At 49.9% G+C, this 24,463-nt stretch overlaps 1 protein-coding gene across 1 annotated transcript in view; it reads left to right on the forward strand.

Annotated features, from left to right (window-relative positions):
- The first annotated feature begins 2,428 nt into the window (after positions 1-2,428).
- The window catches only part of BCO1 (beta-carotene oxygenase 1), a 31,440-nt gene continuing 9,405 nt past the window's right edge, over positions 2,429-24,463 (forward strand). The window contains 7 exon segments of the mRNA XM_055553610.1: positions 2,429-2,653; positions 8,669-8,797; positions 11,794-11,923; positions 13,460-13,607; positions 15,127-15,274; positions 17,711-17,934; positions 19,909-20,166. Of these exon segments, the coding sequence (XP_055409585.1) occupies positions 2,590-2,653; positions 8,669-8,797; positions 11,794-11,923; positions 13,460-13,607; positions 15,127-15,274; positions 17,711-17,934; positions 19,909-20,166 (1,101 nt within the window). The 5' untranslated portion in view covers positions 2,429-2,589.

Consider the following 24,463-nt stretch of genomic DNA (forward strand, 5'->3'; position numbering starts at 1 on the left):
TCAGGTTATTACCACCACTGTAAAGAATCCTTTGTTTCACCATAACATTGCCCTGAGGAACAGTTGGAACCTGAATGAAGGTTCAAGAACTGGGGTTCTTCAGTGTTCTGTATATAATAAGGCCAACATATCAACCCAAGACAGGCCCTCTTGGGGTCCTCCACCCATTACTTTGAAAAGTAGAAACCTAGCAAACACCCCTCACTCATCGGAGCTGTGTGAAATCGTCAAGAGTGGGTATTCTGAAGTCAGACTTCCTGGTTTTGCTTCCATCTCTTAGTAGCTGTGTGATCCAAGGCAACCTGATTGTCTTCCTTGAGTTTTCTCATCCCCCAAACGCTGCTAAGAACACTCGTGTCACAGGATTATATAAGGCCAGAGCAAGCCAGTACATGCAGAGTGCTTCACCAAGTGCTTGACTCAGAAAATATTTTCCATGGATGCGGGCCGTTGCTTTTCTGAATATACAAAATGGACAAGGAGAACATGGTCATGTTTTCACTTTATAGCTTCAATCTGATCCTCTCAACAAACCCCATGACTCGGGCATTGCCAACCCTTTGGCAGAATAAAGTGAGGTTGAGAGGGGTCGTGTGGCGAGTTAGTTTCTAAATCATAGAGCCCAGGTCTTCTGACCCCCATAAGCCCTGAGCTCGCTACTTCTGCACCAGAGCTGCCGCCTTTGGTAGTGTAACTTTTTCCCAAATGCTCAGTGTATGCCAGAGGCTCTCCTTTAATCCTCACAGGAGCTCAGCGTTCACAACCTAGGAATAAATAACTCTGACATGGATACACAAGTTTAAACCAGACAGCAGAATAAACTGGCAAGTTATTGTGGGACTGAATGGAAAATGTGGGTCAAACAGAAATGCCTTCGGAGACAGTGAGGAAGAAAGGACCCCCACACTGACTGGGGACAGGGGCTTTTGCTGGACTCTTGACTCTGAATAACCCTGAGATTTTGATATCACTATACCTCCATTTACAGATAAGGAAATGGAGGCTCCAAAAGGGTACATAACGTACCCCAGAAACAAAAGGGAGGAACATGAATCTAGCATCACTGGAAACATGTAGCATCTTTCCTAGGTCCAGAGTCTCTTAGCACCTGCTGCACAAGTGAGAATCTTCTGGAGAAGTTGCAAGACTCCTGAGGGCTGGACTGCACCTTCAGAGACTCTGGGTGGGCCTGGAGTGGGGCCCAGCACGGGCACTGCTAAAGCTCCCAACCAGGTGATCGGAACGTGTGGCCACGCTGGAGCAAAGCCAGGCCAGGCTGCTCTCAGAGCTGAGCTCTGCGATCCTGAGACAGTCTGGACCCAGCCCTGACACTGCTAGACCCAGCTGGTTGTACAAAGGCCAGCGCCTCTCACTTTTCTCACTCCACCCAGAGAGGGAACAGTTGGTTCTTTCTTGAAGCAACATAAGTAAAGGTGAGGTCAGTAACTCATCATCCAACGTTCATAGCAACGTGAGTGTGGGTTTCTGGCGATAGCATCGCCTCGAGATTCAGAAATGCAGAGGAGCCTTCAGTACTATTCCTTACAGCTCGTGAGTAAAGTTTTTGGTTCCCAGTATTTATTATTTAAAAGGGTACATGAAACATTTTATGTTTACTTCTTCAAAAAGTGAAATATAATTAAGTTGCTCTTTACATAGGATTCTTTTTCTTGCTGGGAGGTAGGGGGTGGTGAGGAGACTCAGGGATCTTTAGTCAAAATAAAACAAAACAGTTTTCCCTAAATGATCTTGCCAGTTTTATGGTTTGTTTTTTTTTTTTTTTTCATTTTTATTGTAGTATAGTTGATTTGGGGCTTCCCTATTGGCTCAGTGATAAAGAACCCACCTGCTAATACAGGAGATATGGGTTTGATCCCTGGGTCAGGAGGATCCCCTGGAGAAGGAAATGGCAACACACTCCAGTATTTTTGCCTGGACAGAGGAGTCTGGCGGCCTACAGTCCATGGGGTCGCAAAAGAACTGGACACAACACAGCGACTAAAGCAATAGCCTAGCTGATTTACTAAAGGAATAGCGTAGCATAGCGTTATGTTAATCTCAGGCGTACAGCAAAATGAATCAGTTATACCTATACGGTATACACACTCTTTTTTAGATTCTTTCCCATATAGGCCATTATAGAGTACTGAGTAGAGTTTCCTGTGCTATACAGAAGCTCCTTGTTATCTATTTTATATATATTAATGTGTATGTATCAATCCCAATCTTCCAATTTATCCTTCCCCCCATCCCACCAGTTTAAACCCATCAAGAAAGTTGTTTGTTTGTTTTGGTTCAGCCAAAAGTGGAAGTGGAAAGGGAGAGCTGGGGACGTAATCGGAGGATTAAAGATTAGCTGCGACACATGGCTGAGGAACTGACCTTTGACCAAACATAACTCACGCCAGCACAGCCTCTCCCTGTGCAGGAAGAGATCCCGGGCCCTCCCAGAAGGGACAGCATGGGGAGAAGCCAGTGCCATCTGAAGGGAAGGAGACGTAAAGGAAGCTGCAGGGAGGGAAGACAAGGAGTGGCCAAGAGCAGTCCCTGAACACGGACGAGCATCGCTCTCGCTCAGAGCCCTGCACAATGGAAATAATATTTGGCAGAAATAAGAAGGAGCAACTGGAGCCTGTGAGGGCCAGAGTAACAGGTGAGCATTTTGTATAAACCATGGGCACTTATGTGTTTAGATGTACGCTTTTTTTTTTTTTCCTGCTTATAAAAGTAATGCTTACTGTAAATCATTTTTGGAAAATCTGGAAAACCGTAAATAGAGGTGACATGATCCATATTCTAGGCATATTCCCTGTGAAAATCTCGGTGTGCTTTTATACATTATAACTCAGTTTTCAAGGGGAGTCAGTGGTTCTCACTACTTCCAGGAGAAAAGTCCGAGGACTACTGCTATTGGCTGATAGCCAGTGGGATTATTCTGCAAACTGTGCTCTGTCCCCAGGGTGCGGTATTTGTAAAAGTGGGGGCATCCTAAATTAATTTCAAAATGATACGAGAAGCGTGTGCGAGGGCCCATTCCTGTGCATGCGCCGTGCGGGGGGGCACCACAGAGCCGGATGAAATTTCCTCAAAGGTGCGGTTTCAGGGTGCAAGCACTGCAGAGCAGATGAGACAGCTCCACGGTGGGAGCTGCCACACGAACCCTCCTTGCATAGCTTTCTCCTCCTCTTCTGCATGGCCACTTTCCTGGGACCATCTTGTTTAGACTCTACAGGGCAGAGAGTGGTCTGCACTCCGGGTCCCAGGAGCTGTGCTGAGAACAGGGAAGGGGGTCAGCTCAGCCACACCGCTGTTTTGGACAGATGGGCAGTTTTCACAAGGACAAGACAGCACTGCCCTCTGAGAGGCAAGTCACACTGGAGCTTTACAGCAGACGAATTGCCTTGGAAGGCTTTTGGAAGAAAGAAATAGCATCTATGTATATTTTTTCTGATTACAGAGGTAATGTGCAATCTATATGTGTATGTATATTCAGTTCAGTTCAGTTCAGTTCAGTCACTCAGTCGTGTCCGATTCTTTGTACTTTATATCCAGAGGGATATAAAAATCAGCTGTATTTCTTCTGTCTCTTAAGGACTGTTAATATTTGAGTCTATTTTCTTTAAATTTTTAAAAGAAACATCAATATAGATAGTATATGCATGCGTCCTCCGTCGCTTCAGTCGTGTCTGACCCTTTGCAACCATATGGACTGTAGCCCACCAGGCTCCTCTGTCAATGTGATTCCCCAGGCAAGAATACTGGAGTGGGTTGCCCTGCCCTCCTCCAGGGGATCTTCCCAAACCAGGGATTGAACCCGCGTCTCCTGCATTGCAGGTGGATTCTTTACCACTGAGCCACTGGGGAAACCCATAAGATAGTACAAAGATAGATTAATCTGTTGATAGGTAGACTTTATATATAAATACTTTTTCAAAAAACAAATGTACACTTACTATTAACTTTTTATTTTTTAAAAAAAGTGGATCTGTGATACCCATCATTGTATGCTCTGGGGTATGGTGGGCATTTTGCCATTATACTCCCTTGCAGCTCATGTTTATTGACTGCATGTCAATACTTGGAAATTTTAGAGAACAAGAATCCCAGGACCTGAGATGCTGAATGAACCTCTAGATCTAAGTCAGTTGTTTTCAAAGGATGGTCCCCAGCCCTGCAGCACGAGCACTCCCCAGGCTCTTGTTAGAATCTCAAATTCCTGGACCCACTTCAGACCCTCTGAATCAGATACCCAGGGGTGGAGCCCAGAAACGTGTGTTTTCAGAGCCTTCCGGCTGCAGGCAGGTGGGGGACCACTGCTGTAAATTGGGCCCCCTTTCTTGACAGGTGTGAAGCTGCGGGCCCAGGAGAAGCAGCAACTTGCCCGAGGCCAGGCGGCCAGCAGAGGACAGGCTCCAGCCCAGTGCCAGCCTCCCCGCAGGGTCACGTCTAATCCACCAGTCAGGATCTGCTGGCAGGCAGCTCGCTACACACGGTGCTGTGTGGCCACATCTGTCCAGGGAAGCTAGGCCAAGGCTCTGGCCTCACATCCGGCTGTGCTTTTGTGACTCTGATTCTTCCTTTACAAGACACTTGAGCATTTCCTGACTCAATTTCCTCGTATGGCTGATAAAGTCAGCACATACCTACCACATGGGATTGCTGCAATGACCAAATGATTTAATCGACTACAGCACATAGTGCTCAGTAAACGCTCTTCTTAGGGCTTCCCTGGTGGCTCAGCTGGTAAAGAATCTGCCCGCAATGCGGGAGACCTGGGTTTGATCCCTGGGTGGGGAAGATCCGGTGGGGAAGATCCCCTGGGGAAGTGCATGGCAACCCACTCCAGTATTCTTGCCTGGAGAATCCCATGGACACAGGAGCCTGGATGGCCACAGTTCATGGGGTTGCAAAGAGATGCGCATGACTGAGCGACTAAGCACAGCACAAATGTTCTTTTTACATCTAGGGCTTTACTTTTAAACTCAGATTCATCTTTCCCTGCTCTGCCTCAACCTGCTCCTTCTCCTGTGTCCCAGGTCGCTGTGAATAGTCACACCCAGGGCAGGAGGCTCGGCTGACACTTTTTCAGTGTTCCCCTCCCATTTCCCCTACAATTAGTCAAACTCTAAGTCCCTTTGTTTTATCAGTTTCTCTCTGTCCCACTGCTACTATCTTCCTCCTCTCTCAGGTCTTCCCACCTCTCTCTAGCTTCTCCCCCCACCCAGAGTCCACACCATAGCCAGAAATAACTTTTGGTACCCCAAATCTGATCACATTCCATTAGTATGAGAAGAGGTAGGTCCTTAGAGACAGAACGTGGATTAGGGGTTGCTAGGAGCTGGGTGGCATATGCAAACTAACTGCTAATGGGCACAGGGCTTCTTTTGGGGGTGATGGAAATGCTCTTGGGTTAGTGGTATGGTTGCACAGCATGGTAAATATACTAAACACACACACACACACACACACACCCTGAATTGTATACTTTGAAATGATGCGTTTATGTTATGTGAATTTTATCTCAATTTTTAAAATTGCAAAAGAAAAAAATTAATCCTATTATTCCCTGTTACACCCATCAAAAGTGTCCCTTTCTTCTAAGCACCAAATCAAAGCTAGGTATGGTCTTATTGACCTTGGCCTCTGGGCCCTACTTAACCTTGCAGCCTCAATACTCGCTATACCCTCACTTGAAAGTTACAGGCCAGCTCTTACTAAACAGCTTGCACACTTCTTGGTTTTTGAACCGGTCTCTGGTCTCTGGGTTCAGGTTTTCCCAGAGCTAAGAATTCAGCAGTAAGTCATTTATTTGGGATGTTCTTCCCAGATAATCACGATGATGTGATCACTGACCTAGAGCCAGACATCCTGGAATGTGAAGTCAAGTGGGCCTTAGAAAGCATCACTACAAACAAAGCTAGTGGAGGTGATAGAATTCCAGTTGAGCTATTCCAAATCCTGAAAGATGAAGCTGTGAAAGTGCTGCACTCAATATGCCAGCAAATTTGGAAAAATCAGCAGTGGCCACAGGACTGGAAAAGGTCAGTTTTCATTCCAATCCCAAAGAAAGGCAATGCCAAAGAATGCTCAAACTACCGCACAATTGTACTCATCTCACACACTAGTAAAGTAATGCTCAAAATTCTCCAAGCCAGGCTTCAGCAATATGTGAACCGTGAACTTCCTGATGTTCAAGCTGGTTTTAGAAGAGGCAGAGGAACCAGAGATCAGATTGCCAACATCCGCTGGATCATGGAAAAAGCAAGAGAGTTCCAGAAAAACATCTATTTCTGCTTTATTGACTATGCCAAAGCCTTTGACTGTGTGGATCACAATAAACTGTGGAAAATTCTGAAAGAGACGGGAATACCAGAACACCTGATCTGCCTCTTGAGAAATTTGTATGCAGGTCAGGAAGCAACAGTTAGAACTGGACATGGAAGAACAGACTGGTTCCAAATAGGAAAAGGAGTTCGTCAAGGCTGTATATTGTCAACCTGTTTATTTAACTTATATGCAGAGTACATCATGAGAAGCTGGACTGGAAGAAACACAAGTTGGAATCAAGATTGCCGGGAGAAATATCAATAACCTCAGATATGCAGATAACACCACCCTTATGGCAGAAAGTGAAGAGGAACTCAAAAGCCTCTTGATGAAGGTGAAAGTGGAGAGTGAAAAAGTTGGCTTAAAGCTCAACATTCAGAAAACGAAGATCATGGCATCCGGTCCCATCACTTCATGGGAAATAGATAGGGAAACAGTGGAAACAGTGTCAGACTTTATTTTTTTGGGCTCCAAAATCACTGCAGATGGTGATTGCAGCCATGAAATTAAAAGGCTCTTACTCCTTGGAAGGAAAGTTATGACCAACCTAGATAGCATATTCAAAAGCAGAGACATTACTTTGCCAACAAAGGTCCGTCTAGTCAAGGCTATGGTTTTTCCTGTGGTCATGTATGGATGTGAGAGTTGGACTGTGAAGAAGGCTGAGCGCCAAAGAATTGATGCTTTTGAACTGTGGTGTTGGAGAAGACTCTTGAGAGTCCCTTGGACTGCAAGGAGATCCAACCAGTCCATTCTGAAGGAGATCAGCCCTGGGATTTCTTTGGAAGGAATGATGCTAAAACTGAAACTCCAGTACTTTGGCCACCTCATGCGAAGAGTTGACTTATTGGAAAAGACTCTGATGCTGGGAGGGATTGGGGGCAAGAGGAGAAGGGGACGACAGAGGATGAGATGGCTGGATGGCATCACTGACTCGATGGACGTGACTCTGAGTGAACTCCGGGAGTTGGTGATGGACAGGGAGGCCTGGCGTGCTGCAATTCATGGGGTCACAAAGAGTCAGACACGACTGAGCGACTGATCTGATCTGATCCCAAGGAACACTGGGAAGGCAGCGAAGGAGGCGTTGTCAAGCCATTGACCACCAGGAGTTATTGGAGCTGCATCCTCCAGGCACAGCATAAACCACGCCTCACATTGTGTCCACCGAGGGCAAGGAAGTGGTGGCCTTGGACCCACAGCACCCCATCTATCGTCGGGTGAGAGCAGCTTCCAGGGGCATTAACTCTCCAACGTGGTTCTGGCTTGTCTATGTGTGTGCAGAGCTGCTTCACAGTGAGAACAAAGCCCTCAGGTGAAGAGCTCTAGGTATTTGCAGAAAGCAGCCTTCAGGGAGAGATGAAAGCCAAGGGGCCGTGGGCAGGGCGCCAAGGGCACGTGCAACACTGCCCCAACCACCGTGGAATGCCTGCCTCATGTGTAACTTAAACCTTCCTAATAGCCCCGTACCAAAAAGTGCAAAGAAACAGATGGCATTAATTTTAACAGTGGTTTTAATTTAACGCCACATATCCAAAATGTTATCAGTTCAACATATAGCTAATGTTTTTAAATTGCTAATGAGATGTATTACATTTCTTTTTCATACTAAGTCTCTGGAATCTGGTGTGCATTTCACAATTACTGTACATCTCAGTTGGGACTAGCCAAGTTTCCAGTACGCAGTTCCCCTACATGGGACAGCACAGCTCTAGAATGTTCTTTCTTCATGCCTTTGCAAGGCAAACACCAACTCTCCCTCAAAACTCAACCAGGTCACCTCCTCCAGGAAGTGTTCCTTACCCTCCTGCTCTCAACCCACCTTGGAGCAGAGTTCTGCTCCACCCAGCACCCTTGCTGAGTCTGTTGCATTGCCTTTATCACAGTGTATTTTGGGTATTTTCCTTAGTCTTTGTCTCTTAATGGATGAGGAGTTCCTTGGAAGCAGTGTGCGTGGGTGCTCAGTTGAGTCCAACTCTTTGTGTCTCCATGGACTGTAACCTGCCAGGCTCCTCTGTCCATGGGATTCCAGGCAAGAATACTGGAGTGGGTTGCCATGCCCTCCTCCAGGGGTCTTCCCAACCCATGGATGGAACCCGTGTCTTTTACGTCTCCTGCATTGACAGGCAGGTTCTTTCCCACTAGTGCCACCTGGGAAGCCCCACTTAAAAGTAGGGATGATGCCTGTTCATCTCGATATCCTCAGCGCCCACACAATGCCAGGCACATTCTTTCTGGAAGTGAACAGATTCAGCGAGTGGTAGAGGAGCTGTATGGCCACTTCTTTGAGCTTTTTGGTTTAGGTGCAGAGCTGGAAACTAAACATTCTTTCTCTCATCAGGCAAGATTCCAGCCTGGCTGCAGGGAATCCTGCTCCGCAATGGGCCTGGAATGCACACAGTGGGCGAGACCAGATACAACCACTGGTTCGATGGCCTGGCCTTGCTCCACAGCTTCACAATCAGAGATGGTAAGAGCACCACATGGTTTGCCGTGGGTGCTGTAACAAATGACCACAGATGGAGTATCTTAAAGCAACACACAATTTTAATTCTCTTCTGGTTTAGTAGCTAAATCATGTCTGACTCTTTTGTGATCCCATGCACGGTAACCCACCAGGCTCCTCTGTCCATGGGATTTTCCAGGCAAGAATACTGGAGTGGGTTGCCATTTCCTCTTCCAGGGGATCTTCCTGACCCAGGGATGCAACCTGCATCTCCTGTGGCTCCTGCATTGCAGGTGGAGTCTTTACCACTGAGCCACCTGGAAAGCCCCTAAAAGTTTCTAGTGAGTCTCAGACTAAAACTTCACTCTCAGAGGTAAGCAGCTGTTTTCTGTTCTTTTCTGAGATGGTCTGTCAGGTTGCCAGCGTTGGTGCAGCACAGCCTGGCCTGGTCTCTCCTCTCCTCTAGAGCTCTCAATGCCTCCCCTGTGTCTAACAGTGGAAATAGAAACAAAAACATTAAGTGCTTCTATACACAATTTAAGAGGGCACACATAAGGCAATCAGGGCCCTCTGATTTGCAAGTAACATAAAGCCAGTACTTCTCAAAAGATGGTCTGTGGGTTTCTGCATCAGAATCCCCCAAGATGCTCATTTAAGCTGTGAATCCTGAGACCCTGCCCAGGGCTCAAAGGGTAAGGATAGAGCATCTATGTTCCCAGATGACCCCGAGCACACTGGTGGTGTGGGCCTCAGGCCTCCGTGATCTGTAAAACCAGGTGGTTCTAGTGCACAGTTAGTATGAAGAACGGAAATTAGTGCCAAACCGGGAAGAAAAGAACTGGAGTAAGAAAGCAAAGACAGAAAAATGACTCATAACCCTTAGCAGAGGCCACTAGAAGCTAATGCTTTCAAACACTAACAAAGATTTCAATCATAAAGGCCAAGTGGAGATGGGGAAGAGTATACAGGAGTGCTTTTTTCAAGTCTAAAATTCTTTCAAAATTAAAATTTTTTATAAAGCAGATTTGGAGATGAGTCAACCCAGGTCCCCCTTAGTGATAGATTTGATTATTTTCCAATAAGAAACAAAGTCGTCATCCCATGAGGATCGAACATGTGAATTCCAAGAGTCAAAGTCACAGAGATTTTTTTTTTTTAATTATAGTTGATTTACAATGCCGTGTTAGTTTCAGGTGTACAGCAAAGTGAATCAGTTATACACATACACGTATCTACTCCTTTTTTTTTTTTGGAGAAGGAAATGGTAACCCGCTCCAGTACTCTTGCCAGAGAATCCCATGGACAGAGGAGCCTGCTGGCATGCTGTAATCCACGGGGTCGAAAAAGAGTCGGACACAACTGAGCGACTGAACAACTCTTTTTTTAGATTCTTTTCCCATATAGGCTATAACAGAGTATTGAGTAAAGTTCCCTGTTCTATACAGTAAGTCCTTATTAGTTATCTACCTTATATATATAGTAGTGTATATATGTCAATCCCTGGGCGAGAATTTCCTGAGATGCAGTCTCTCTTTGAAGCCATCCTTGTGACAGTGGATATGTGATGGGCATTTCTCTGATGGGAACGAGTTTTCAGTGTGTCTTGGGCCCGACTTTTTGGCATATTATAATTGCACCAACCATGGAAGCATAGGTTATACTACAGCAAGGAATGTGAAAAGTCAACATAATGTCATGTGCTAATTAATGGCAAAAAAAACCCCACCAAACTCTAGAGGTTTCAAATTATGCACCAAAATGAAGGTCCCAGGCCTAAGTAGTCACAGCCCTGAAGACCTGGTGGGATCCCCACAGGTCCCCCAGCCTCCCCCCATTCCTGCTGCTCTCAAGCACCTAACTGGTGCTTCAGCCGGTGTGGACTCAGCCCTCACAGGAAGTGGGCTGTGCTCCCCAACCCCAGGTCTTGACTTACAGACTATCTGGGGAGACTGACTGGGAACACCTCGCCCTCTTTCCTAGCCCCACCTCCCCGATTCATGGTTCAGTTCCACTCATCCTTCAAGGGCTTTGAAAAGCTGTGGCAAGGGAATCAGAGATCAGAGTGATGCAGCCACAAGCCAAGGAAAACAGGCAGGTCCTAGACTCTCCCCAAGAGCTCCAGGAGGAACCCGTCCTGCTGACACTTTGATTTTGCCCTGAAAAACCCACTTCAGACCTGTCTTTCAAAACAGATAACAAATTTGTGTTTTGTGAAGCCACTACATTTATGATAATTTGTTACAGCAGCCACAAGAAATTAATACAGGTCTAGAACCATCTAGTATATTTTCAAGTTGGTCTTGGCAGACTGGTCAAGGGTCCACGCTTTTCTGGAGTGAGTGAGATTCTCTCCAGTGTCATCAACACATGTACTGACCCTCTCCTGTGTGCAGAATGGGTATTAGAGTGCTCCCTGGTTGCAGAGTACGGCAGAAGCCAACACAATATTGTAAAACAATTATCCTCCAATTAAAAATTTTTAAAAGATTTGAAAAATAATTTTAGTGACAGCAAAAAGTCTTTTGTACCATTAATAATTAAAAATAAAACCATGTTTATTTCAATTAAAAAAATGTTACTCCAGGGGCTAAATTGTTAATGTAAGGCTCCCAGAACTAAACTGGGTCCTTGGGAAACCCAGCCTGAGTATGGGGGCCTTCTGGATCAGTCCTCCAAACCTGGACCTTACCTGGAGGGATTCCAACGTGGCAGAAGGCACGGTCAATGGCCTGGGCCAGCAGGTCTCTGGGTGATGCTGGACAAGGGATGGAACATTTCTGAGCCTCAGTTCCGTCATACGTAGATGGAGCTGGGACTAGGAATACTTACCTTGCCGTATTGTTGCGAGTCAACCTTGCCAAAATGTATGTGAGAGTTCACACCAGCGCTTGTTGTATCCAGCACACACATTAAAGGGACAGTCTCAGTAAGCCACCCCCACCGTACATCCCTGGAATGGCTGAAATAAGATCAGATAAGTTTCAAATAAGCCTGGGATGATTCTGCTGCTTCTCTTTCAGGCGAAGTCTACTACAGGAGCAAATACCTGAGAAGTGATACCTACACTGCCAATATCGAAGCAAACAGGATTGAGGTGTCAGAATTCGCAACAATGGCCTATCCAGACCCCTGCAAAAACATATTTTCCAAGTAACTGTCCATTTTGTATCTAGTCCTGCTTTCCGATACCCTTGACGGTCGAGACAACCAGCATTTGCTCCTCTGACGGTGTGTTTAGGGTGGATGGAAAACTTCCCGTGATGGCCTTTGACCATGCAGGCTACGTATTTCTGGATCACTGATAGCAGGCGAGGCAAAGAGCATCTGGCAGATTGTCAGATGTTCTCCCACATGGCTAGTGGGAGAGCGCTTTGAAGTCACCTATCAAAATTCAGTCCAGAGAGGTGCTTGCTTGTTTCTGAAATGACAAATGTACAAGGTTATTCGTGGCTGAATGATTTGTTATGATGAGGAACTGAAAATAACTCAGGTGATCATTAACAGAAGAGTGTTAAATAAATCGCAGTAACGCTATACAGGAAAACACCAGGCAGATATAAAAAGCACTGAGGATGCTCTCTATGTACTGAATGGAAGATTTCCAGGATATACTGCTAAGTGGGGAAAAAAGAAAAAAAAATAAAGTGTAGAAAGAGCATATAATATGCTGTAATTTGTGCTATAAGGCAGGGGATATCTAGGTTTGTTTTTGAATGTGCAGAAAGCCTGGGAGAAGGCATGGGCGAGGAAGGGAACCAACGGGAGGAGGATGGGGGAGATTTTCAGTTGTATACGTTTAAAACCATCTGGGTTGTGATGCATATGAATGCCTTACGCGTTTTGAATTGTTGGCCAGGGAATCAGGCCAGTGGTCATCGTCCCCTTTCTGATACGCTTTAGACATAAAAGGGGTACATTAGGGGTAGGTAGACTGGCCTGGAGAGGGAAGCTGGTTTCTGCTTCTCTAGAACTGACATCACCTCTCCAATCCCAGCCCCACGCTGGGGGTCCGGCAAACAGTCAGCTGGGAACACCCACTGCAGACGGGGGAGGAGCCAGGGGGCCGCGGGAGGGAAGGAATGGAAACCGCAGCTTGTGCGGCATCCTTGCTGTTACAGTGATTGCCAGTAGGGGGAGCACTCACCAGTACTCGGGGCCAAGACTTCCTGCTTTGCGTTTGCCTTCCAATCGAATCATCAGTTCTTAACTCAGTTTCCTTTCCTTTTTCAAAGAAACGAATTTCTTGGACAAAGTTGAGGTAACGAGGGTGGACTGTCATTCCTGCTCAAAGCAGAGATCAACTGCTTTTCTAGTTTCGGGGGAACCATTATGGGTATGTGTATGATTTCTGTAGAGCTTCTTAAAATACATGAGAACCGCGCACCAGCTCTTGATGGCTCTGGTGGGGGACACCTTTGGATCTGGGGAGCTGGGGAGGGCTCAGTGGGCAGGCAGCCTTGCTGTCCCAGCTGACTCCCTTCTTAGCTGACTGGATGTGGTGGTGCTTTGGGTTAACTCGATCTCTGGACTGTCCGATTCCTCAAATGACCAGTTGTGACCCAGCACTTTCCCTCCCTTAGTTGAAGTAGAGCGTTTTAAGTGGTAGGCGAACTAAAGCCATTTGGAGTAGAACCTTCCAGCTGAGTGGACACAGTGGTTGACTCACTGACTTGCTTTCCTCCCCAGAGCTTTCTCCTACCTGTCCCACACCATCCCCGATTTCACAGACAACTGTCTGATCAACATCATGAGGTGTGGAGAAGACTTCTATGCGACCACAGAGACCAATTACATCAGGAGGATCAACCCCCAGACCCTGGAAACCTTGGAGAAGGTATCAGTGAGTCTACAAGCAGCCTCAGTGCCTGACTTAAGGAATGGACCCTCTGCGGGGAGGCCAGGAGGCTGCAGGCACTCAGAGAGGAGCCCCCCTCTGAGCCCCTCGTCTCGGGCATCTTAGCACTAGATTCTAAGCTTCCTGATGGCAGGACTCTGCCCTGCCATCTCTGTGTCTGAATTCGTTCCTAGCACTCCCGTGACAAAGGAACACAAACTAGGTGGCTTAGGTCAACAGAAATGTATTCCCTCACAGTTCTGAAGGCCGGAAGTCTGAAATCAGGTGCTGGCAAGCCCTGTTCTCTCTGAAGCTTCTAGGGAAGGAAACTTCTTTGCCTCTTCCTGCTTCTGGTGGCCGCCCCTTGGTTTACAGATGCCTCGTTCCAATCTCTTGTAAAGATACAAATCACCCACCCTATTCCAGAATGACCTCATTTTAACCCTATTTCCAAAATATAGACACGAGCGGTTAGGACCTATTTCAACTTGCCTTTTTGGAAGGTCCAGTTCAACCCCTGACAGTGTCGACAGTCCTTGGCAATGAGTGGCTCCTCAGTGGAAATTTGAATGAATGACAGACAGTGCTGGGCTGTCCAGGACCCCCAGCAGCCCTGGAAAGGGAGGCATTAGGTAGACAGCACGGGTGCAAAAATCAGTGCCCACGCGGATACCTTTCCTGGGCAGAAGCGAGTCTACATTTTCATGAAGATCAGTAGACCCACTTTCAGTTTTCTCCAGCTGGCTGTTCAAAGCCTTGATGTCTTTGCAATACATCTTAACGATCTGTTTGAGGGAGTACTTTTCTTAGCCATGAAATCATGTCCAGCTCCTCTGACGCTAGGCAGCATAGGTCTAACTGAGGAGCGCTTTCCACAAAGCTGCAGAGAGGAATCACTAGGTGAGAAGGAGGTAGCGCCCGACTTTTGGCTGAAGGTTGTGCGGTTCTCAGGGAGGAAGGGTGGACAGCTGGTTCCCTGGCCACCCCATTGCTCTATGGTTGTGGCCTGTTTGGAGTCGGGATCGTTACTGAGGTCGTTAGTCAGTGTTTCCCTTTGACCAAATGCTTTTTGTAACCTCTCAGTTCCCAGAATAACCCTAGGAGAGAGGCCTGGGGATTTATGCCTCTGTGGGATACAAAAGGGGAGGATTTAAATGACTTCACCAGGGCCGAGATTAGCACGCAGGCTGCCTCTCTGCCCACGATGTTACTTGGAGCTCTCTGTGGTAAGGCATCGGGTTTCCACACCAAGGCCACCCGGCGGGGCCAGAGAGGGACAATGTTCAGAGAACACACGTAGCTCACCAAGCCCCCTGCAGCCTGTGTGCTATGGGAGCCCCCATGACGTGACATCAGGTCACAAGAGAAAGCGTCTCCTTTAAAGGCAATGTCTGCCTTATTTTCAGGTTGGGAGACATGCAAAAATAGCCGTCATCTCCCTGAGCCTGGAGTCAGGCAGCTTTTGGCGGGACTTCACCCTCTCCCTTTTTTAAAAGCAGCTGACTGTCATGTTTTGCAGGTTGATTATCGTAAATACGTGGCTGTAAATCTGGCAACATCACATCCTCACTACGATGCTGCTGGAAATGTTCTCAATGTTGGCACGTCCATCGTGGACAAGGGGAAGACAAAATATGTGATCTTTAAGATCCCTGCCCCAGTCCCAGGTGGGTCATCCTGGGGCTGGGATGAGGCGTGAACACCAAGGGTGGCTCTTTGGGAAGAGTTCTGGTTCTGGTTGATGGCACAACACTCAACCTGATACTTGCCCACATCCATGACTCAGAGGACCATGGACTCGCTTTTCTCCTTTAGGAGAAAAGGGATGATGCTACGTGTCCTTTTGGAAGAAGTGAATCCCTTTGCTCTTCCGACCTCCTTTTCTTTCGATTCCTGTTCATTATTTCATTCATTTATCCGTTAATTGTGTATTTATCAATCTATCCACTGATGTTGTCATCCATCCATCCATCATCCATCATCCATCCGTCCTTTCATTCATTCATTTTTTAGTTTTCTGGCAAACCTCCCATCTGTCAGGGCTGTGCTGCTCTCTCTCATCCCAGCCCCAGAAGCCAGGCTCCCCGGGTTATTCAGGGAGCTCAGGCCTGCTGGCATCCACTCCAGATTCCGCCCTGTTCCCTGGGCCTTCTAGACATTCTTCACTCAGGCCCGGGAGCCTGGCATGGCGCCCAGGCTGATTGTGATTGCGCGTTCCTGCGGGGGAGAAGGGTGGGACTCCTAGCCTTATTTGGGCAGGACCCTCTCGAAACCACACCCGGGAGACCAGGCCTCCAAGGGCGGCTGCACGGGCTCCCGGGACGGTGCAGGACTGCGAGGGTGCTCAGCTAGACCTTCTGGTTTAGGAAGACGGGTTCCCATCCGAGATCGCTCCTGGCCCGTCCCTTACCATTCTGTAGAGCACCCCCCGTCCAGCAAATTCCAGGCTCCACTGGCAGACGGGAATCCCTGGGTCACATGGTGCAGTGAGTGCTCTTGTTAAATGGAACCCCCGTTAATTAAGCCAATAAAGGGATGCAGGGTCCGGCTCAGGATCCTAGAATGTCCCACCTGAGGGTAGGCTAGCCATTTGAGTTTGCCACCTCATGTTCCCGAGGACTGGGAGCCCCAGGGGATCGGGTGACGTCCCCACGGCTCACAGCAGGTACCCTCCGCACCTGCTCCAGGCTGGCGCTTCACCAGGATTCACAACTGCCTCCTGCCTCCCAGGCCAGGGTGACTTTCCTTCCTGTTTGCTTTGTGTTCCATTTGTTTAGTGAAGAAAAGACCTACCCCGCAACCCGACAGCCTGCCTCCCACCAGCCAGCTGTTTACAGGGTGCACAGGTGGCCACAGGAATGGCAGGGACGCTTGCGTGTAACTCATTATAACCCAGCCACAGGCCTGTGTGGGGAGGCCTTTTGGCCAGTGGCTGACTCATCCTTGCAGAGGAATAAGGAAACCGAGCAGTCCCAGGCACCTCTGCGCTGGGTGCCGGGCGAGGTGCCTGGCCTCCTGCAGTATTTCCTTCAGTTCCCCCCCTTCCCTCCAAGGGTTGTCCCTCCAAAGAACAGAGGAGGAGGCCAGGCTGAGGGGACTGTGCCCTTTGGCTTAACCCTGTGCCTCTGGCTGTCCCGCCAAGCCTCAGTTTCCCATCTGTAACATGGGACTCATACAGCCGACCCTGACTGTCACAGTCTGTCACATCAACACAGGCACTTGGGCTCACTCCTAGGTCTTTCAGAACAGGTAATGCCAAGAGAAATTCACAGAAACCCTGTGAAATGCATGTCAGATGATAGACCTCAGCAGCATGTCAAAGCTTAACCTTGGGAAGCTAGCCCGTGGCCCGGGTGTGGCTGCGCTCAGTCGCTCAGTCGTGTCCGACTGTTTGCGACCCTGTGGACTGTAGCCCGCCAGGCTCCTCTGTCCATGGGGATTCTCCAGGCAGGAACACTGGAGTGGGTTGCCATGCCTCGCTCCAGGGCATGGCCTGGGAGACTGAAGGAAATACAGAGCCGTGAGCCCTGCCCCACAGGCTGAGTCAGCCTCCACACTTTGTCATGACCCCCAGACCATCTGCATGCACGTTCAATGCTTCAGGAGCATTGCTCCAGAGCCGGGGTTGGCAAATGTTTTCTATAAAGGGCCCCAGAGTAACTATTTGAGACTTTGCCGGCTGTGTGGTCTGCGCCACGTCTGCTCGACTCTGAATCCTGAAGGCAAAGCAGCTGTGGACTCTGCAGGAGGCGGCAGCGTGGCCCACGCTCCAGATAAACCTTTATTTCGGAAGCAGGTGGAGGCCAGCTTAGCCCCAGGCCAGAGTTGCCGACGCCTGGCCCTAAGGCCCAGAGACCCAGGGGCCTTGAGCCTGGGGAGGCAGCAGTTTCACATGCTAAACCAGGCCCCCAGGGCGGGTGTGGGGGAGGTCCGGTCCCTGCCTCAGCCAGGCAGCAGCCCTTCGACCGGTTTGCTGTCGACTCTCAAAGGTTCTTCTCCTCAGCAGGGTGGGCTGAGAGGCTGGGCTGTAGGAGGCGGTGGCCCCGTGGTGTCCTTGGGGGGCAGTCAGGTCCCAGCTGCTCCTGAGGCTGGCTTCTCTCCAGGGGGCAGGAAGGAGGGCCGGAGCCCCCTGAAGGACACGGAGGTCTTCTGCTCCATTGCCGCCCGCTCCCTCCTCTCCCCGAGCTATTACCACAGCTTCGGAGTCACCGAGAACTACATCGTTTTCCTTGAGCAGCCTTTCAAGTTGGACATCCTCAAGATGGCCACGGCCTACATTCGGGGCGTGAGCTGGGCTTCCTGCCTGGCCTTCCACGGGGAGGACAAGGTAAGGCCTAGCCGGGGACCCCCCCCAACAGCCCCAGGACAGCCAGAGCCAGCCGGAGGTCAGCAGGCAGGGGCGGGCAGCTCAGTGGGGGAGGAAGCGAGCTCCCAGGCAGTGTCCCCAGAGGCACCAGCCGGCCTTCCAGAGACTTCTGAGGCTGGGTGGGCCTTCACAGGGGTCCCGAGTTAGGGCAAGGGGCTCAGCATCATCTGTTTAAACAGCACATGGGTGTAGAAAGCAGCGGCCAAGTCCCCTCCTTCTCCCCGTCCAGCCCTGCCAGAGGGCCCCTCTGTTGTCCATTCAGCAGCGCTCTGCTCCCCTTCCTGTGCGCCACGAGCATCCTCGGGCACCCATACAGAGGTGTCTTTGTGGCCGCCCCCTCTTTAATGCCTGCATTCTCAGGGAGGAGAGGAAGCAAAGCAGCTCCCTGAGGTCCCTCCCCTGCTCAGAACCTTCTGCTGGTTCCCCGTCTTCCCCAGAATCGGAGCCACAGGCCTCTCTCACCGGCCTGGGAAGGCCCTCATCATGCCCTCAGCCCAGCCTCTGGCTCCCTCCTACACCTCAGACCTGCCGCACAAGCGTTCCTGCCTCGGGGCCTCTGCACTTTTTGCCCCCTCCACTGGAACGTTCTTTCCCAGCCGGCTCCCTCCCCTTGTGAATCCAGGTCTGGCTCTAAGCTCCCCCACCCCCCCACCCCCACCCCCGCAGCTCTATCACCGAGGTCCCCCTAGCTGTCACAGATCCCTCCCCACTACCAGGCTTTCTCCACCTCCCACCTCATTTTCCCAGTTGTGCTCAGCCATCATCCTTCACATGTTGTACATTTGGTCACTGACCCTTGGCCTCACCCCCACTGGACTATAAACTGCACGAAAGTGTAGAGGGTTTATCTCTCTAGTTCCCCCGAAAATATGTTAGTGTTTGTGGCACGAATGAGCTGGGCAAGGGGGCCATCAGGGGGCCGGCGGAAGTGGGTTTGCTCTGGGGGACTTGAGCATCAGGGCCCCGTTGGCCTCCAGGCTCCAGGGATCCCCCAGGAATCTCTGGCCCCAGAGAGTCCCACAGTGAGAGCCCCTGAGCCCTGGCAGGGCTTTGAATGCATTTGGAGAGTTTTCTGAGCTGTCCCTACAGCTGACCCCAGGATTGGGTTTATGGGAAAGAAGTGCCTGTCACGTCACCCTGTGTTCATCTCCCACTGTCCCTCCTCCTCTGCAACACTCAGCCCTCATCACCCCCACTTAACTTCAGAGCTTGATTTTGGGGAAAAAGAGAAAGAGACGATGAGCCAGAGGAGGTGGCTGGAGCTGCCCCTCCCTCCTTTCAGAGGAGGATGGTTAGGCCAGAACTGCCAAAAGAAAGAAAACACCCCTTCACCCTCGGATTAAGCAACTAGGGCTGTAGATACGGCTAATTGCCACCCAGAGCGATATAGCCTGTGACGCCCAGAGGTGTGTACGGAGCCTACTGGGCTGGTATCAGCTTGACTAGACCGGTCACTCAGCACCGCAGCCCTCCAGGGCAGCCCGGTCGCTGGGACAATCTGCAGTGGGCCGGGGCTTTGGTGGGGGGTCCAGGACGGGGCTTCAGGGGCTCTGGCCATGGGTGGGACCTGAGGAAGCTGAGAGGGCTGGCCCTGACTGGTCCTCCCCAACTTGGCCATTGCTGGGGAGCTGGCCGCTTGCCGCCGACCTGGATCTCAGTTGAGTGAAAGTCGGGGAGACGCTGCACTTTCAGGGGCCTCCCTGAAAAGTCCGGTCCTCCACGTGAGGCTGAGACCCCATGCGGCAAAGCTTCCCTCCTCCCCATGGCTTCTGGTGAGGTTTGCCCCCTGGAGTGGGACAGAGAGGCTCAGAAAGTGGAGGGGTTGCTTCAGGGTCCCGAGCAGGTGAACCATTGGCTGGGGCTTGTCCCCCACCCAGTGCTGCAGCATGGGGCTGGCAGAGGGAGAGCTGAGCCCCGGGCTGCATCTCCTTTCAGACTCACATCCACATCATCGACCGAAGGACGCGGAAGCCCGTGCCGACCAAGTATCACACGGACCCCATGGTGGTGTTTCACCACGTCAACGCCTACGAGGAGGACGGCTGCCTCCTGTTCGACGTTATCGCCTATGAGGACGGCAGCCTCTACCAGCTCTTCTACTTGGCCAACCTGAACGAGGACTTCAAGGAGAACTCCAGGCTCACCTCCATGCCCACCCTCAAGAGGTTCGTGCTGCCCCTCCACGTGGACAAGGTAACGGCTTGAGTTCTGGGGGAGGTGAGCCCACTCAGGAGGTGGCTTTGGTTCTGATTTCATTGACATTGAAATTCAAAATAAGGTGTTCTTAGAGAAAGGCAGAAAATGCTTTCATTATTTTTCCAAATACTGAACATATTCAGGGTAGAAATTTTAGAAAATATAGATTAAGTGAAAAGGAAAAAAAATCACCATAAGCCCATTGCAAATATATTTGTATTGCCTCCCAAGTCTCTCTCTCTCTGTAGATAGACAGGCAAATAGACAGGAAGATATACATACATATTAGTATATAATGATATATATGCATATAACATATGCATATTGTATATATACATCAAAGCTGTTAAAAAGTATGTACAGTATGATTTTCTTTTCTGAAATTAATATATAGCATATAAATATGTATTTCTTAATTTTAGAGAAAAAATTGCACTGTGCATAATTTTTAACAGCTTTAATGAAATATAACTCACGTACCATACTATTCACCCATTTTCACTCATTTAAAGTGTACAGCTCAATGGCTTTTAGTATATTCACAGAGTTGCACTACAATCAATTTTAAAATATTTTCATTTCCCCCAAAAGAGCCTCCCCCATTCCTTCCACCCCCAGGTAACCACTGCCCTACTTTCTATCTCTGTGGATTTGCCTATTTGAGATATTTCATATAAATGGAATCATACCGTAAGCAGTCTTTGTGGCTGGCTCCTTTCACTTAGCATGTTTTCAAAGTTCATCAGTACCGTGGCATGTATCAGTGCCTCTATTTTTCATGACTGAATATGTACATACTCTTTTTTGTACTGCTTTTCTGTCCTCCTCATATATCTAAACATCTTTCCATGACATTAAACATTCTTCTGTGACATCATTTTAAATATTTGCCTGACAATCTGCGGTGGGGATTCATCTCCAGTTGCTTACCCATTTCCCTGTTGTTCAACAGTCCTGTTCTTGCATTCAAAATGACCACCAGGCCAGACATTACCGTCAATTAGGGTGCTGCTGCCTAAGCTCTGGGCTTGGTTTTAAAGGCTACAGAGGCTTCTGGCTCCAGAACTTCCTTACTTCATGACTTAATTAATTTAAATGGAACCCAATTGAGTTCAATTCAATTTTGATGGCTCATCTGTACTGAACACACTCTATGTACCAGGTACGTTGCTAAGCATTTTATTTTCTTTACCTCACTTAGTGATCAAAACCTATGGGAGAGATCCACACGTTAGCCTCATTTTACAGATGAAGAAACTGAGGCTCAGAGAGGTTAAGGAATGTGCCCAAGATCACACAGCCTGGTAGCAAAGCCAAGACTGGCTCTGAGCCCTTCCTTGGAGCTGGTAAGGGGTATAACTCTGCAGATCGCCCCAGGGGGTCACCCTGACCCCTCACAGGGTCCCCCCTGCAGGCCTAGGGAACAGGAGACACTCCTACATGCCCAGGGAGGCTTCCGCCACCCCCCCTAGACCCCTCCCAGCCAGAGGCCCTGGGGCCTGCATTTGAGCCCAGCTTTGTCAGACCACAGAGCTGGGTCCTTTCTCCTCTCCAGCGTTTCCCCCCATCTGCAGTCACTTGTGTATCTCTGTCATGATGTTCACTGTATTTCCTACCACTTCTGTTAAATTTACAAAATCACGTTTTCATTTAAATCAACTCACTCTTTCCCTAACTCATTTGGAAGGGAACCTATGACAACCCAGGGCAAAGCCAGCGTTGCGTGCTGCCGAAGGAGGAAGCGATGAGCACCAAGTGCTGTGACGAAGCACAGGTCCCGAGCACTGGCCTGATGCTGTTGCTCTTGCCAAGACCCGATCTCTCCCTTAAAGAGAACACTGGGAAAGTATTCGGTGTTAAGGGTATAGTGGCACGTAACTGAGACGCTCTCCTTGACCCGGTCAGGAAGATTGGAAGAGAAGGGATTAACTTTCTCCCAGTGTGATTCAGGGCTAACGAGTGAACAGCAGGGCCCCACAGAATCTCCACCTGAGCCCCTGGCCTCTGCGCCCCCCACTCTGGGAAGTTCCACAGTGCAGTGCTTGGAGCATTTCCTGGCTCCAGGGTGCAATGGGGGCGGGGTGGGGGGCTGTCACCCAGAGGGCGAGTCCGGAGGCCCGACCCTTCCCCCTGCCTCACAGACCTCAGCCTGGGGTGGTGCACAGAGAGGAAGCACTCTCCTCTGATGCTGCACCGCAGGATTCTGTCACCTCTTAACAAGCTCGAGAAACAATCTGCTTCCTTGGAACCAAGCTAAGAAGTTTAGCCTGTACAGTTTAAACAGGCGCTGCGTGAACCATCTGCAAAGAAAACTGAGCGCTGGGAAGGGTAGCTCTGGCCATGCTTTTTAATTGCTATTTATTGTCCCTTAAAAAAATGTCTTCTTGCTTCACTGCATGTGGACAGGGGCAGGTTGAGCAGGCAGACACGGCCTGTGTGTTCAGATCCAGCAGCTCCAATTCCACCCCATCCGCAATCTACATTACAGAGGGGCCTTGGGGGCGGGCGATGCCACCTTTTCTCAAATGCCCTTCTTTCTGGGGCCTTTGCGCGTCGCTGTCCCTCTGTCGTCCTCTTTCCATGAGTCCTCCATTCTCGTCCTGGCCGCTGGTCGGACTGGCCTGGGGGCTCCGGGACCACCAGTCCAGTGAAGGCAGGACCTCCAGGGGAGGGGTCGGGGTGGGCATGGCTCCCAGGCACCCCCCACCCCCACCCCAGGATCCTAGTTCCTGCTCATCCTTCAGGTCTGGCGTCCTGACTCCCTCAGTGGGTTTGTACATCCCAGTGGCACCTACAACTCTTTGCTCACATTGATCTCAGGAGTAATGAGCTTGTTGGGTCACCTCTTCCTGTGAAAGCTCCCAGGGGGCCCGGACTCTTGGTCTTGTCAGCCATTTATCCCCTGTACCCATCACAGGGTCTGGCTCTCCACAGGTTCTCTTGAAGCCCTTAGATATTTTAAATGAATGAATGAGAAAGGTGATGCAAGGTCTCTCAAAGGACACAAGGCCTTCCTTTAGCAGTTGGAACACTTCCGAAGTGGAAAGCGCCTTCCACGTAGAATGGGCTAAAGTGAATGAAGTGTGTTCAGAAGTCTGAGGCCTCCCAGCTGTCCCAGATTCTCTGGCATTTGGGCCAGCTGGGGTCAGAGGAAGGAGGGGCCCGTTGGTACCCTTGGCCTGTTTGTTAGGGTGGCATGGGGGTTGTCTAAGGTGGGGCTAGGCCTCCAGGGGCCTGGGTGGTGTGGCCCGTTTGTGCCAGCTGCCCTGCCCTCACCCTGCAGGGCTCCGTGCGCTGCCATGGGGGTGGCATCTTTGACCTCGAAGGGGTGGCTCCAACTCCTGGCTCCGTGAATTTGGTTTGTCTTGTGTTCAAATAGCAAGAGAAGCCCTGTTCCTCGAGGGCCCCCTCTGCGCTGGGCCCTGTGTTGGACGCCTTTTCTTCTCGTAGACCCAGGCCAGAGGGGCCCCTGATCTGGCTTTTCTCCAGTGGCCCTTCTCCACAGAGTGAGGAACCCACGGGGCCACAGGATGCCCACCCAGAAGGGCACCATTCCGACCCCAGCTGTAACCTGGGATCCCTGAGTTCCTTGCCCAGATGTCCCACACCTGCCTCCAGCGCCTGCCTCTGTCCTCCTGAGGGCAGACAGTGCTGCTGGTGTGTCAGCCTCAGGCCCACAAGGAAGGCAGGGAGGCTGGGGCTTCCATGCAGCGGGGAGAAAAGGGGGTGGGGAGCCTGGGCCCAGAGGCCGGCCTTCATTCTCCCCTGCAGCCCACTCCAGAAGGCCAAGGAGTCCTGGAATTCTAAATTCACATGCGTGCTTCCAGACCCAGCACCTTGCACTAGAAACCTGCCGCGATGAAGCAATGTTCTCTGTCCAACGCAGTAGCCGCTGGACTGGATGCCTGGGCTATTGAAATGCAGCCAGTGAAGCCGAGGAATGGAATTTTAAATTTTACTGAATTTAAATTTAAATAGCCACCTGTGGCTGGGGGTGGTTGCCTCACCCTGGACAGCACAGTTCCACAACACGTTGAAGCTCTGTGTATAAAGGAAGGGAAGATAAAATGGTATTTGACTTAACCATTCAATATATGTGGACACAGGGTTGGTGGGCCTCTGCGCTCATCCTGGGTCCTGCAAATGTTGCGTGAGTGCTGAGTCATTTCGGTCATGTCCAACTCTGTGCGACCCCATGGACTGTGGCCCACTAGGCTCCTCTGTCCATGGGGGTTCTCCAGGCAAGAATACTGGAGTGGGTTGCCATGCCCCCCTCAAACGTGTGGGGTGTGTA

The sequence above is a fragment of the Bubalus kerabau genome, chromosome 17 (genome assembly GCF_029407905.1).
Source record: "Bubalus kerabau isolate K-KA32 ecotype Philippines breed swamp buffalo chromosome 17, PCC_UOA_SB_1v2, whole genome shotgun sequence".
In the NCBI taxonomy this organism is placed as follows: Eukaryota; Metazoa; Chordata; class Mammalia; order Artiodactyla; family Bovidae; genus Bubalus; species Bubalus kerabau.